General features: G+C 38.4%; 2 protein-coding genes across 7 annotated transcripts in view; both read right to left on the reverse strand.

Annotated features, from left to right (window-relative positions):
• The window catches only part of LOC117211202 (tyrosine-protein kinase Btk29A), a 344,145-nt gene that overhangs the window by 72,220 nt on the left and 255,081 nt on the right, over positions 1-16,844 (reverse strand). The gene's annotated exons all lie outside the window — the stretch shown is intronic.
• On the reverse strand, positions 12,154-13,397 carry LOC117211204 (insulin-like growth factor-binding protein complex acid labile subunit). Its single transcript, XM_033454879.1, has one exon. The coding sequence runs from the start codon at positions 13,278-13,280 to the stop codon at positions 12,249-12,251; it is 1,032 nt and encodes a 343-aa protein (XP_033310770.1). The 5' UTR covers positions 13,281-13,397; the 3' UTR covers positions 12,154-12,248.

Below are 16,844 nucleotides of genomic sequence, written 5' to 3' on the forward strand. Positions count from 1 at the left end.
CGAACGAATTAATCGTTCTTTTGTCCTGTGTTAGTGAATGTACGATCGAGATTCGTGAAAATTGTTACCACTTTTGGAGGGGAAAGAGAGATTTTTCACACGGATTACCGACAATAAGCGAATTCCTCGGTTCAACGAGCAAACCACTGGCTGATCGATTATTACACCGTTTTACTTCTTTGTTGCTATCCTTGTCGAACGTGTGTTAAAAACCGAAAGTGAAACTGTCTATTAATAACGTTCAAACTGGGATACGTTGGTACAGATTTTTTAAAAAATTGCTTCAAAAAGATCGTAACTTTCTTGATAGTTTTTACAACAGTATCATTGGAGAATGAAAATGGACGAATACGGAAAGACTTTATAGGATGAAATAATAAGATTACGACGAAGAAAGTAGAAGTAAATTAGGAAGATCTTCTTAAACTTGCCAGGATTGAACACTGTAAAGTAGATTAATGAATTTTATTATGCCCTTACCGTAGTCAACCCTTGCGTATTGCTTTAGGTATATAGAAAAAGAGATAAAAATGCTAAATGATTATGCTTGAAATCCAAAGAATACAAATTCTCTAAAATTTTCTCGAATTTGTCAAGAGCGAAAAGTTGAACATTTTGTGGCCTTGAGAGTCTCCAAGTCTTGTGGCATTATAGACAAACGCGCGAATCTCGTGACAAATATGAGCATAAAAGGCGATGAAAGGTGATGCTAACGTTTAGTTTCCAAAGATCTGTAGCGGCACTTGGCAACAATGTATATCGCCGAAGCGAAGTGCCATCAATATCCCAACAGTCCTTCCACCAATTGTTCGAGAAGAAGGCGTGCGTGGCAACGGTCGCGGACGCCAAACAAACGCGTGGATAGTGGGGATATTGAGGGGCGACAAAAAGAAAAGAAACGAATCCGATCGACAGTTAAGTTTGAACCGGGAAGCAATAAAGTCGAGTTGTAACCGCACAGCGAGATTGACTAGCGAAACCGAGAACGATACGCAACGCGTACAAAAGAAGACACTTGTTAATAAATATATTGTTGACCTAAACACCGAGTGATTATTTAACGCAATACACCCAATGTTACTTCACATTAAACCAAAGTTGAGAAAACGCTGTGTTAAAAACACGTGTCAACCGTGAAAAGGCAAATCAATTTCGCAAATTCTTAGCATTCCGTTGATATTATACATTCAGTTCCATATTCAGCGTTATTCAGTTAGTGCGACATTCGGGTCTTGAATAACCTGAAACTCGTTTCAAATCTCGTCCAGCAACTTCTATGTACTATGGATAATAAAACAAAGTAAAAAGAAAAACGACTAGAAAATAAAACGTCTCTATTAGAGCCATTAGAAATGACTCATTGCAGATTGCAGGACACGCTTCACCAACCATACGACAAATAGTATATGTATAATGATTGAACACGGTCAGGACCACGAACCTTATATTTTATAGGATAGAACACGCGTTTTAATTCGGGAAAAAATTTTTTTATCGCTACAGAGTGGACTGTGCATCGCTCCGAAGTTCTGGCTATCGTTGTTCGTTCGACTGTTACTTTCTACGATTTATTACAGGTCATCTGGCTGGCCAAGCCAATTAAATCGAATCCCTGCTCCATCGGTGAATCCCGTCGATACCGTGGAAGATACTTTTTAGCCGGTTCACAGGATTCTGGATCGGCGATTTCCAGAGAATAGACCGATAAAATCAGTTGACTGACATTCCACGCCGCATCCTTTGTTTGTTAGAGAATTTCTCGGATCAATTATTCCTCGCAGAATTGATAGGTTTGCTTCGTTTCTGTGCAGTTTTTAAAAAAATAATAGCGAAAAGCAAAAATAAAAAACATAGCGACAAAAGGAAACAGAAATATTTCCTTAATATTTGTAATATTCCTTTTCAAGATTTGTAACTGTAAAATTTCACATTTTCTCATATAAACAGCTCAAGAACTCTCATCACCTGTCTTTCTATGCACAAAATCCTAATTCTCTGTTCACTATATACATGTCATAGTTAACAGAATGACGACTATATTTAATACAACTAAAAACAGACATTCGTTCCATCCAATAAATATTTACAATATATATACTACCTTTCTTTAGGTACTTCGTATGTATATGTAATGGGTTGATAAGAAAATTCGTAGTGTTTTTCACAATTGACATGTTCCGTGGTAGATTTTGAAAAGATTGCAAAAGGACTTCCCTTTGCACAAATTTTATCCATATTTAAAAGAAATACTACGTATATTTCGGTCGATAAAATGTGTATGCGATAAAAATACATTTGCTTCAAATTGTGCTCAAAGTTCGTTACGAACTTTTTGAATAATCTCATATCTTGTACTTGGATTCTGTAGCTTCACTACATAACGCTAAACTAGTAAGTAATAATTTCTCCGTCAATAACGACGAATCTGAATTTTATTTGCCAGAAGCTAATACGAACTCTCTTCTTTACGTGAAGCTATTAAAATCCTTCGCTAGAACAGAACCATCGATACGATAGCTTGCCGATATTCGTCCTGAAATACTATAATGTTTTCCCAGGAGTACAGCGATATGACAGGACAATAAAACCTGAAAAATTGCGGTGCAATCTCTGCAACGGAATGAATACACATATAGGTAGATACACGCAGGTTTTTATGGATGTACCGTTGGTAGGTAAGAATGGTCGCAAATTAGAAAATGAAGAAGATTTGGGAAGAAACGTAGAAGCGGGTAATCCTGGAAACGATCCTGTTGATCGATTCGATATCGTCGAATGCCAAACCAAACCACAACAAATGTGACACGACAGCGGACGAGTCTTGGGATATCTCGTTGATCTTATTGGAGGTCAGACATGGCGAAATGCAATTGCTTCAGCTCTCAGAACAGATTCGGTGACAGAGGTATAACGTTACTGTCTAGGTCTAGCCGTTCCAATCTTTCCAGTCCATTAAACGATTATTTTACTTCACAAACTTCTTTCCCACGGAGATCTTGTTACCCAGACCAACGATCAGCCCCATGGCCGATATATTTTTGAAAGTGTTTTCTCGAATAGCCAGCAGGTTGAAACCACAAAACTCTTATTCTGGGACAAATTCTTTTTGGATAACGTCTATCAGAGTTCCCCTTTTTATCACATACTTTGAGCGTATCTGTTTGTCTGCACGTCGATCGTCCACCGATCGAACGATCGGCGAAAACAGTAACACGATCGATAAAACGGATAGAAGGAATTGAAACATCGTAAGACCGAGTTTTTGTGCGACAGACGAAGCGATTGACGATTGAATCGTGACTGACATTTCTCCCTGTCACATCATATTTTTATATTGTTCACGATCACGAGGAATCCGTTAGGAAAATATATTTTCTAGCCGCGTAAATTAAGATGGCGCGTAAATTAAGATGGCGCGTAAATTAGGATGGCGCATAAATTAAGATGGCGCGTAAATTAGGATGGCGCGTAAATTAAGATGGCGCGTAAGTTGAGGCACGATTGTTCGTATTAAAATGATATACATGCGATGAGAATTTTGCAGTAACGTTGAATATATGAATTCTTCACGTTCGCATAAATTTTCAACCAGATTCAGATATTTAGCCGACATTTCTTAATTTTCTATACAATTTGTCTAAAATTTTCTCAATCACCTTACAAAAACAAAACTCAAAACAGCTGTTGGAGATCAATAATACAACTTTAATAATTTAATATCATGTTTCTGTAACATTACAAACGTTTCTGTGTATTCTAAATAGTCATCTTTCATAAATTATATTATTCCAACTAATTAATTTATCTGTATAACCTGATCATGTATCAAATTTTAAACGAGATCAGCAAGGATGCTACAAACAGAGATGTATGCTCCATGCTGTTAGTTGACCATAGACGATTCTTCATCTTGATGATGTCAATCTTATCCCTATCCGCTTGGTTCGTAAATTACAACGCCAAAAAGAATGTCGTTCGGTGTCTGGCTTAGTACGACGATGTCGATCATAATGATTGATCGCTGATGAAAAAGCAGCAGAAAAGTTGACTGTGTTTTATTTTACTCGGCCTCGACATCGTCGCTCGTTTGTCTCTCCGTGCATTAGCATGGAAAACCAACGACGACCCCTTCTGTGCAACTGTTTGTTTGCCTGGCAAATTCTGTCGTCGACAGGTGCTGCTACGTAGTACCCACGCGACTGCCGCAATAGACAGTCCAGTCCCGTCCTGTCTCGCGCGTGCGGCCATATTTACACAAGCGATTCGTTCATAACATCGGGACAACGAATAATTTTGCGCTATGTCGGTCGATTATTTGAACGCGTTAATTGGTCTACTTGGGCGCGTTCTGTTCGACGATTAATTGGGTGCGATTGTTGCACAGGGAGGTCAAATGGAGTGACTGTGTTGTTTGTTGTGGCTTGTCCGGCTACCGATTACATGTACCATGTGTAATTCCATCGATGTTTCAAATTTTTTATTGGCAATGATATATGGAAGCTCCCCTTCTATTTATAATTTTTAGAACGAACTAATCTTTTGCGATGTAGTTTAAAAATTAGATTCAAATTTTTTGTTAGTTATGAGTCTTAGGATGCATTAATACTTTATAATATTATGGAATACAATAACTTGAAGATTCGATATCCATGCGTTCATATTTTATTTCAACTGTTTATACTCGAAACTACTTTATTTCATTGATATAGTTCAACATCGATGTCAAATGGTTTATTTATAACAATTACTATCTTTCTTTCTATTGAATATACAAAATTTTGGGTTATAGAGGTAGAGAGATTAAACTAAATTTTCAAGGTTTGCAAGTGTGATATATTAGGACATTGCAGGTATAACAATGCTGATGAATGTTGCAAGGATATTCAGTGGACAGTGTAGTATCCTAGTGAGTTTAATCTTTAATCTTCGTTTACGAATCGAAGCAAAAAGCGGAAGATACAATAACAATACTAGAAGAATCAGCTTGAAATTATTACTTCAATATATACAGGGTGGTTGGTAATTGGTGGTACAAGCGGAAAGGGGGTGATTCTACGCAAAAAAGGAAGTCGAAAATATACAATAAAAATTTTTCGTTCGAGGCTTTGTTTTCGAGAAAATCGACTTTGAATTTTCGCTCGGCACGCGTGCGGTACGTTATAACCGATCTCACTGTAGATCGTCGTTTCGATGAAAAAATTAAAAAAAAAAAAATTAAAAAAAAATTTTTATTGTATATAATTGAATTGTTACTTTACATTTTACGGGTGCAGTATATCTTTCACAATAGATTTTTATTTTTCTCCCGTAAATATAATACATAACTATTATTCGCGAATGTAATGTATTTAAGGAATACATTTTCGAAAGCCTTTCCCCGGCGCGTAGAAAATATTTACAAATTAGGAGAATATTTCGTAAGCGAATAATATTTCGAAAAAGAAATTTCTCAAATTCAATAGCTTACTTTATCCGTCACGTTTATATCACGAACATATTGCGATCGTATAGAACATAATACTTCCGTTTAACGTATATCGTATTACCACTCTCGCGCGATCCCCTCTAAATCCTGACGCTTTTTTTCCTCGAGGTCGCTTCAACCTGAATTTTACATGTTTCAAGGGATTAACGACCAAACGAAAGTTTCGGCTTGGCACAGAGGTTGCACGGCTCAATATCTTCAGCGTCGTGAATTTTTCTGGAGAATTACGGAAGAACTTTAATTATAAAGGAGATAACGACAAGTGCCCGTGATATCGGTGCTTTCATAGAAAACTCTTACAAGAAGAGGGGAAAAGAAAAAGGGGAAGCAGGAAACCTGATATTCTGCTCGATGGAACAACACTTCAAGCCTTACAACTGAGTAAAAATGAGACGAACTTGCCAATCGTGCATAGTTACGTAAGAAATGCTTAACTGCGTGTATGCACACAAATACACATATATATTAGCGTTAAATATGGACGTGTATCGCGCCAATATGTTCCAAATGCTAAATTCAAAGCACAAAGTCATTTGCTTGAAGAAATTGTAATGGCCAAATATCGGTGAATCTGAATCTACTATAAAATGCATATAATACGCGATGCTTCTTTAACAACTGGCATCTTAATATCTTCGTACATATGCATATGAACGTATGAAAGACGACGAAGGGAAAAAGTTGCATGGGAAGATTCTCTTTGTACATTTCTCTGAAGGGATTCGATAAAACGGGACGACGTCTTTAACTCTTTAGATGGAACTATACGTCAAGCTGAGATGTATTCTTCGTTAGAATATTGCAACATTTTCTCGTGAAATTGTATTCAAAGCTTCCGAGAAATGTTAATTCGACGAGACGTCGAGTTTCGATTGGCACGCCGAGGTGTTTGACGAATACTCGACGAACGTGCTTGAGAAAGTCTCGTAATTTAGTTAAGAATTAATTTGGTTCGCTTTAGATTATCAGTCTTGTCCAATTTTGTTTCTTTTTCATATAATAGAAAATTGTAAGTAGAATACAGTAATTTACTTGTAGGTAGTATGGCAACACAGTCACATCACTAAAAATGTCTGACTAAATATAACTGCGTTGACTCTCGAGGAAGCATTGCCTATCTCTAAGGAAGATTAGATGTAAGAGAAAACAATGGAGGACAAGGTGCTAAGAACTAAGAAGTAAATTCGTAGCCAATTCTCTTTCACAATATAATGGAACGTTAAAAACGGAATTTCATAATATCATGTATATTAATTGAAACAAAGATTGCAAATAAATTATCGTATTAACACAAACGTAGCCTTTAAAAAATTAAATTCAAAATACAACTTATTTGGATGACACATTGTCTTTCTCAATTGCACGATTTGCTGTATATATCGACGCTATAGGTCCGATGTGTGGGACTGGAAACAGTAAACTGTGCCGCGAAGGGGCTACGTTTCGAGTCGAGGTTTTGGACGTATTATCGTCGAGATTGAATCTGTGCAGATTACTCGGGCATCTTCGGACGAAATGTGGCAACGGTGTCGCAGCGTGTGCTCGATCGAAAAGCGCTCGGTACCATCGACCGCAAAGAAGAAAAGGGAATTGTTCGGATTTCTGCCCAGAGCTGTGTGTCTTCGCGTGTTTCATAATACAATTCGTGCCATGAGACAGGCACAGGAAATGATACGAAGGGAAAGAGACATATATATTTGAAACGACGAATGAAGACGCTCTCGAGCATCGCGACACCTCCTTCGCGAGATTACTACTACGCTTTATTATAGTTTTGTGAGAAATTGAACGCACAAAATGTTCGAGATATTACTTGGACTGGCAGCACTGATTCTTGAGTGGAATTCTTACTTTGGTGCATTATATTAATTAAAGTTTCGAGTATGGATATCGACGAGAGTGTGTATAGTATCATAGTATACTTTCCAGTTATTTTTAACAGTTTCTTATTGTTATTTTTTTGTTTTTTTTTTATTAATGTCCTAAGATATGCCAAGATTTAAGATTATTGGTGTAGAATATATTGTAGTATTTTTTACTTTATTTTTATCCGCTTCTTGGGATTAAATTGTAGTCATTTCGTTCGTTAGCGAAAATCGGCCATTTGATTTAAGACCAAGATCTAATATCAACAAATTCATACGTATCAATTAAAGAATATGACAAAGATAGAAACAAGATACATACGATCTTCTACCAACGACAGCAACTAATTACGGGAATAAGAAAAAACGGAATGAACAGGATTTTTAAAAAGATATAGAGATTAAAATAACGCCATTGCGTCTGGTCGAGGCAACTGTTTAACTCGGCTAGTCAATACGAGCGGATGAAGCAATTGTCGTACGAGAGAGTGTCAAAGTGAAAGGACCGTGCGTTATTATTATGATATCATTGCAAGCGATCCAATCTACTTAATATTGTAATGGCGGTGTAAGCTTGATTAAATCAGAGTTAGGACAAGCGAGATGAACCGGTTACAAGGTCGTCGAGTTTTTCACCAATTTCCCACGCTGGAGAAAGTACGTACTTATCTGAAAATAGTACTGGAGCTCGATAATTGGAAATTTTTTTACAGCACCTGAGATGCTTATGGAGTACGTAAAAATTGTTAAAATTATGTCTTTGTGTACATTTTCGAGATATCGATGGAAATTTTGGTTTCTTGGCAATTTTTGTTAGAAGCCATTCGAATTCTATGTGTAGGGCATTCATGCTATTTCTTCTCAGCGTTTTTCTCGTAAACGATAAGCGTAAGGAAAAAAATGAAACAGGAAAAGGATGAATGGTCCAAGATGAACTACATATCCACGATAATATTCTTCATGGGGCAAGTAGAATAGAACAGCTGCAAATTACAGAACGAAGGAGACTTAGAACAAAAGAAAAAAGGGTGATTTTTATTTCCTGTGTGAAACTCCCTTTTTATCCAACATTCATCTCGACAAGCAGAGGAATAATATGAAAGAGAGTTTCTTAAATAGCGTCGTTAAATATAAGACTCTATCGCCATTTTTATGTCACAAAATGTAAATCACATTTTACACGGCATTCACAACCTGTATAGTTTCAACAGATATTAAACGACGTATTAAAAAACGTAGTTATCAAAATCTAAGTGTTTATCAACATTCTAGCGATAATGATCGAAGATAAGACAAAACTGAATTCATAGTATCGGCCCGCCAAATTCAAGCGTCGTAGAAATGGCATCTCGTATGCAGCAACCTAATAATTTCACGCTTTTCAAACGGTCTAACGCACGACCACGCTCGGTGTTCCTGTCACGTTCCATAGCTGTTCTCAGATGCGTCGTGAGTGCGTTTTTGCCGCCACTGAATGGCCGTTGTAAATCAAACCCGAGGTGTCTCTGCCGCTCCTCCTGTCGTTCTAGGTATACCGTATAGCCAGATAGAGACGGGACTCGCACAAGTATCTGTTTCTTGAAACGATACACACGAGTGTAATGTCACACGGCCGCTCAAAAACCGCACTTTTACCGGCGCCATTTGTATTGATTCAATGGCCGCTGCTAACCGCTACGATTCTAACGCGAGTCCTTGTGACGAATATCGCGTCTCGTGCTAAAGATGACATGTCGTTCGAGCAGTTGACAAGTACAAACGCGGCTCATACGAACTTTTGTGCTGATACGAATGGATTTCTCAATCGTAATCGAGCAGCTTTCTGAGAAAGATAAGACGATAAGTAAATCTACCTAACCTAAAATTAGCTACGTTTCGATCGTTTCTAACAGGATCCTAAAGAACCTTTACAAAACATACCAAAATTTTATAATAATTCAAACAGTTGAGTGGAAAATGTATGTAGTACACGTATGTATGTACGTATTGTACGTATGTGTATTTATTTCTAGAGAAAACTTTTCAAATAACGACGAGAAGAATTAATATCAAAATTAATGTAACACAATTGGAAGTGAAATTTGTATGAAAAAGATCAGAATGGAAGCAATGGAGAAAGCAAGCCTCTAACCACATCTGAACAATTTCTACAAAATTTCTGTAAGACTTTATGAATTTAAATTAGTCGTTTTGACTAGTGGATAGTTTCTAATGTAACCTTTCTGCATAGTTGAGATTATTTGCATTATTTGGGTAATCTTAAGAATGATTGAACAAAGGATTGAATATTGAATTAGCAAGCAGAGTTAGGATATTGAGATGATTTCGTTAATCATTGTTGTTTAATTTAAGGAATTTTGCTTTTAGAATCTACAAACGATGCTTCATTGTTCATTGTTCTGACGCTTTATAAATTTGCGGTATGTGTATTATTTCAGTTGAAAATTGTGGATCTTTGAAGCCGAAATAATGTTATAGGAACACTAAATTTATACTGAGGATTAATATTAAAATAATGATATATTTATTTCATGGACGATTCCTTATATATTCATCGATACACACTTGCACGCGTCTCAGCACTTTCTTCCAGTTAACCGACTGAACAGTTTACATTCCTTTGTTTTCGAGACGCTACGCACACACATACTTCCACACACTGATATTCACATACAAGTATCTCTACTACGCATTTAACCCAGTCCAGCACAGAAAATTATACATATCTCAACAATTTCTAAAGAATCATGTGTCTATCTTCCAAGAAACGTTCAGTGAAATGTCAACCTTCGACGCGTACGTACTACGAGTTTAGCCTGCTGAATGATTGATTCCATTGCGCCAAGATCGATCAGAGTTTATGTGCGAAGGTCGCAATCTTGACAAATTGCCTGTCCTTGATACGAAGGTAGCTACTGAAGCGAACTTTCTTCCAGATTTTTACGATAAGCACTCGCCAAAATTTTTTTACGCATCACGTAAAGCAGAGAAGATCCAGATTGACGTTGGTATCATTTGAAAATTCCCCTGTTACGTATCTCGATTGTTTCTTTCTATTGCAGCTAAGTGATTGCGGATTTTGTCACTAGGTGGTATTGCCAACCCAACATTTCAATATTCTCACGTATTTTTCCTTTTGTTTCTTTAAATATCTTTTCCAATTCAAGTTCTAGCCAATTTTAGTGTTTCCCATACACACTTACATTTTAATACTTTTATACAAAATTTTATTTGCAGCATTGTTTTTAGTTCAACATTTTCCAAACTACTTCTCTTCCCAAATAAACCTATCTTACACTTTTTTCTCTATGGAGGATTGCAAATATTTTTCTGTAGAATTATTCTATTCCCTTAAATACCGATACTGTATTTTTTTAAACATGTACATTCTATTGGGTTGGCAACTAAGTAATTGTGGATTTTGTCAACTTAACTCCAACCTAACCTCAACCTAACGCCACCTAATGACAAAATCCGCAATCACTTAGTTGCCAATCCAATATCAGAAGATGTAAATCCTATGTCTTCAAATCCTGCACGAATGTTTTACGTACTAAAATATTCAAGGAAAAGTGGATGAAGGCTGAGAATACGAAGTTGGATCAATTTGGTAGAAAGTCGTTCTCGTCCAGCCATTAACTCTTTTCGACAGCCTTTTCCATTTCCACCTACTTTCCCAGCTTCGATTTGGAATTCCTACAAGGGAGCGCTTCCACAGCTACTTCGCTATTCTGATTCCAATATTTTTCTCGAAAGCTTCCACCCATCTCATTATCTCTTGCTTTTCCTAACAAGAGTACAATTTTTTCTTAATCTGCAATGCACGTAACACAAACGTAACACAAAGCTCGGATCTTTAGATTTTAGTGTAACGAACAGCAATCGCCTTCCAGTTTGTAATTTCGTATTTTTCTATGATTCTAAGCATTAACAAAAATAATTAAAAAAAAATTCATTATTTTTGGAATACGGAAGAAATTTCGAAATTTGCAGGAAATGGAAGTTGTTTGAAAAGTGTGGTGTGCATTTCGGCTAACAAAATGGCGACGCTATTTCTCGCGCTCATTTCACGTTGAACAGCGTGCGCGTTTAAAACGCAACACTTGACTCGCGCGTGCCGCACTCTCTTGTTGCACGCTGATAACGCCAGAAAGAACAACGACCGACAGAAGTTTCCACTTATCTAATGTCGGCCAGCGAGATTAACGAGAATCGCGTACATCTGACACCACATAACACGAATTCCCCTTAAAAACCGAGTAAATAAAAATAAGATTTCTTTGAACTGAAATGAATCTGGATTAGATAACTGAAAAAAAATCTGCAATCGCTTTTAACTTTGTTCAGATCATGTTGCTACTAGATCAGAATACTACGAATACGTGATTTGATAGGTTTTAAAAATACACCATTGAATTTGAAATAATTGTAAGAATTGAAAATAATTCTGCAAACAATATCCTGAATTAAGTTTAGTTTAATTTTTTTCTGGCAGTGAGAAAATTTTGCCTATTATTGCTTGGCAACTAAGTGATTGCGGATTTTGTCATTACCACCTAATGACAAAATCCGCAATCACTTAGTTTCCAACCTAATAGTTCCAGAACCCTCATTAGGTTAGGTTTTACAAACATAATTTAATTGCAAGCTAAATCAGTGTAGACTTGAATTTTTCTTTCAGCTGCCTGAGAAGTTTTGAGGCCTAAATCTCTATGGAAAAATCAATGCAATATACGTATTGGCATTTTACTATAACATAATAATTGAAAAAATAGAGCCAGGACAAAGACAAGTTGGTCATTGATTTAACATGTACAACGTCACACTCCTTTATTACACCGATCTCTACATTCTGCAAACTGTGTACAACACTCCGTATAGCAGAGAATAGCCTCGCCTTACGTATACAGAATAGTCAAACTGGTCAGTCCAAAGTCCTTTCTATCTACGTCAGTTAATTTATTGTTCGCCAGGATTAAGGTTTTCAGCGCTGAAAGGCCTGCAAACGCACCAGATTGCACTACAGCGATCTTGTTATCAGAGAGATCCAACCTTTTCAAGTTGGACAGTCCATTGAACACTCCGGAGTCAACTCGGGTCAGTTGGTTCTTCCTCAGGTCCAATTGTTCCAACTGACTGAGATCTGAGAATGCTCCTGACTCGATACTTGCTATCTGATTGTGATGCAGGTTCAAAATCCTTAAACCAATCAGCCCTTTGAAATCGTTCTTGGACACGCTGGTCAATTCATTCTCTTCGAGAAAGAGACCGTCCAACTTGTGCAATCCTCGCAGCACTCCTGGCTGAATTGAGGTTAGTTTATTGTTCTCCAAGTGAAGACGGGTCAATTCTGGCATCTGACTGAACGCTCCAGTCTCTATGCTGGTGATTTTATTGTCGTTTAACCAGAGGAACGTCAGCGACGAAGATAATCCTGAGAACGAGTCCTTGTTCACCGATTCGATGTCGTTGTGTCCCAAGTACAGCCACATCAAGTTGGACAGATCAGCGAAAGTGTCTTTGGGTATCTCGCTGATCTTATTGAAGATCAGAGATAGCGAATGCAATTGCTTCAGTTCTGAGAACAGATTCGGTGACAGAGATATAACGTTGCTGTCTAGGTCCAGCCGTTCCAGTTTCTCCAATCCTTTGAACGACTTCTTTTTCACCGCGGAGATTTTGTTACCCAGACCGAAGCTCAGCTTCGTGGTCGTTAGATTCTTGAAGGTGTTTTCTCGAATAGCCAGCAGGTTCAAGTCGTGAATCTCTAACGTTTCCTCGAATTCTTGTTGGCTGACGTCCACCAGGGTTCCCTTTTTGTCGCACACCTTGTACCCTTTTATCTGCCTGCAGGTCTGTTGTTCCTGCGATCGAACGATCGTGGAAAACAGTAAAACGATCGATAGAACGGACAGATACGATTTCAGCATTTTCAGATCGAGTTTTCACGCACCAGGTTAAGTTATTAACGATCGGATCGTGACTGACCATCCGTTCTCAGCTCTCGTATACGTTGTTCGGTGCATAACGTTTGCAGAGCCTCGATTAGATAGGGGCCACGACCTCTGACACGCTTCTCGCGAAAATCTGACTTTCAACCTTATTTACGCATCCAATACCTTATCAACGTTACGATTTCGTCCCACTTCCGCGCATCTTGCCACCACGCATCGTTTCTTCCACGCTACGTTATCGCTTGTTTTCCAATGAAATTCTTTTCCACACTGCAGTTGACGAATTGTTGAGAATCGCGCGTAATATCGTGACCGTTTGATTTTTCTGCCATCCACAACTGCCTCAGAAGTTGTATGAGAATATGAACGGGGAGCGTACGGTTGAATAATCTGGATAGCAAGCGATAAGCACTGTTGCAGGCTGATTGTGTAGCAAGATACTGTAAATAGGTGTCAAGCGGTGGAAGACTGATTGCACGAGGGAAAATGGTGTAAATATTAGAAGACGAGGTGAAATCCTATATCATCCTCAGAAACAGAGACAAATCCTCTTGAATCCTTAACGGTCGACGATCAATTGCTGAATTGCAAGCGAATACAGATCAGATTCTAAAGATTAACTTCTTAGTAGTGAAAGTAACACCTAATTTGATGTAGTATCGTGGACAGATTGCCTAAGGAATATCTGCTGAACCATAAACAATGTTGCGAGAAAGTCTAAGTGCCGACAGCATAGACCTAACCTCAACCTAACCTCAACCTAACCCCAAAAGGGTCTGGAAACTTCAATGGGCCGAGTGGCCCATCAATGTGTCGTTGGTCCTTCAGTCGAATAGTTACGCGGTGGAAGGTCTACGTGACTGTTAGGTTGAAGACACGGGCAGTGGTGCAATTAAGAAAATCACTGGTCGTTCGAATGGTTTCGCGTAAATTGAAACGTTCCACGAGCAAGGTAAGTCAAAATTCAGACTTTAGATGTACTGACAGAATTTGTTACGTGAATCCAACAGAGTGACAGTTAAGAATGTTAGAACAGAGTGTCTGGAGAGCTGATTTTGGGAAGGTTTATATATACTATGGGTTTGGCTCTTATGGAGAGGGCGTTGCCGGGGCCCAAGGTCACAGGTGGCCATACTGTTACTGTTTTCTCACACTGCAACACCCTCTACGTTGTTGTTTCGATGGCCAGCAAGATGTTCGTTAGATATTCTTGGTTTTTCTATTGCTAATTTATGGCTCTGTGACATGACCATGATCGCGGCGGTTACGGAACACGTATGTGGTGAGGCTGTGAGAAAAGACAAAGGGATTGCTTAAGGGAGAAAGACGAATTACCAGGCAGTCGTTAACTAAGAGTGGAGTTGTGAGGAGTGGAGAGTGGACTTGCCAAGTTGTTATGAGTTGTAAACTACTAACTGTGAGTTGCGAATTATCCATTTAGTTATCTTAATTATACAGTACTACTGTATTCAGTTCATGTTAAATGACCATCGTTTCCTGTTTAATCCATTGTAAATAGATGCATCTATCAATAAACTTATGATTTAGGATATAAATCATTGGGAACCCTAATTTCTAATATTTCTGAATAAATAAATCCTATGGCAGTAACATGAAATTCTCTGCTCGTGCCATCGATCAGATCGCCATCGTAAAATTGAATATATCGTCTACCGTTATACGCCAGCTAATTCTTTAACGTTCTGATCATAATTCTTAAACTTCTGAATAATTTTTTAGCGTTACCCCACCTTCTGTAAGTGTCCTGTTCTTTACGAACAGTTAACGTGCGTAAGCAATTGATGATGACCTTATGTGCACGTGTCAGAAAATTCGATAAAGTGCAAGTATTCGGTGCATGGATTTCAGCGTACCCCAGTTGCGTGCAGGTGCACTGAAACAAGCCGGGGAGCTACGAGAGGAAAAAAGAGGAAAAGCCAGTTTCACGGGAAGTCGAGACACGACCGTGAACTTGCGTCGGTTTTTCCGACTACTGTCGACAAGAGGCCGGCCTTTTTTCCACGACCTACTTCCCCCTCCACAAGGCCATTCTTTAAAACGCGCCTTCTGCTTTTCCAGGCTAATTAAGCGATTCGAAACGGGTCTAATTATTCCAGCGACCGATCCGCGTGATCTCCAGCGTTCGGATTGTTGGACGAGGAGTGGCAAGGTGGCAGGAATAAATCGTTTTTCGAGGAGCGATGGGAAGATGGGGCGAAAGAGAGCGAAGGAGTAGGGATAGAGAGTGGTGGGGGAAAAGAGGAGAATGGCACGGCAGGAAGGGGATGAGGCTCGCGCGGAACAACGTTGCTCGTTGGATGGAAACGAGGGTCGATACTTCTGGCCGAGAAATATCGTCGATAAATTTCCGCTTGTCGCCGATACGTAGATGCCTCGCTCGTGATATTTTGTTGCCGTGACGGTTTCTAATAAAGCCGCGGCACCGAACTTTCCTCTGGGGAAGAACCAGGCTATCGATCCTGCGACTCGCGGAACGATCTTCCAAGATACTAAGGCGCTGTTGCAATTCGGCACGAGAAAGTCCGAGTCTGACGAATTAAGACGAATGTCGCGGTGGCCATCGATGACTCATCGATCTTCGGTCGGTTAGCTGTTCGTGACGCGTCCAGCGTCCAGATTTGTTTGTATTTGCTGACAGAGAGGTCGGTGGAGAAGTAGAGTTTCTGATTGTTAGCTGATAACGAGTAGGATCATTCTATTTTGGAAAACCAGACGAGTTTTTTTTTTATTATTTAATTCGTATCTTACAATTTGTCCAGCTGGACATTTGGTAAATTTTTCTAGCTTAATTGCTAAATAAAAAAAGTGGATGGCTAACCCCAGCGGGATACCATCTTCGATTTGACTAGTTTATTTCTTTAGTGAGGTTAGTGGGGTATTTACTTTTTAGTCTTCTTTCTATGAGAGTTTAGCCGATATTTTCGCTGTTCGGTGGAAATGTCAGGTGAGTTTGTAAATTTGTGGGTGTTTTTAAAGTAACAGAAGAAAAAGACGAAATTTCATTCTTGAAGAAGCAAATTTTTACTTTTTCCCGGAGAATAAGAATTGCAGTATTTTGAAAGATTCTTTTCTCACTGAAGTATGTGCCATCTGATGGTAACTTTTTCTCAATATGATTTTGAGAAATAAAATAATCAAACAGGAAGATGGTATCCCACCAGGGATAGAGCCATCCAGTTTTTATCATTTAGCAATAAAGCTAGAAAAATGTAAAGTACAAATTAAATAATAATAATAATAAAAAAAAAATACGATCTTGAACTTACGAATCGCGTGTGTTTTAACAGAACAGTGATAAAGTAGGAAATCGTAGACCGACTGGATAATTGCGAGAACTTTCTGCTTCAATTGCTTTTTCGTATTGGGTAATTGGCTGTCTCACGATGGACATTATTCTATCGCTTCTTTCTATTCAGTTTCATACCTCTGTTTTCTGCAGTTTGATTTATAATCAGAAAAGAGGAAATGAACGTTCTATTTCATTACAGAAAGTCCACAGTTGCGGTTAGCTTTTTATCT

The sequence above is a fragment of the Bombus bifarius genome, unplaced genomic scaffold (assembly GCF_011952205.1).
Source record: "Bombus bifarius isolate JDL3187 unplaced genomic scaffold, Bbif_JDL3187 scf7180000008218, whole genome shotgun sequence".
Taxonomy (NCBI): Eukaryota; Metazoa; Arthropoda; class Insecta; order Hymenoptera; family Apidae; genus Bombus; species Bombus bifarius.

Excerpts from the sequence above, each read along its gene's own strand:
- LOC117211204 (XM_033454879.1), bottom strand. The coding sequence starts at position 13,280 with ATGCTGAAATCGTATCTGTCCGTTCTATCGATCGTTTTACTGTTTTCC.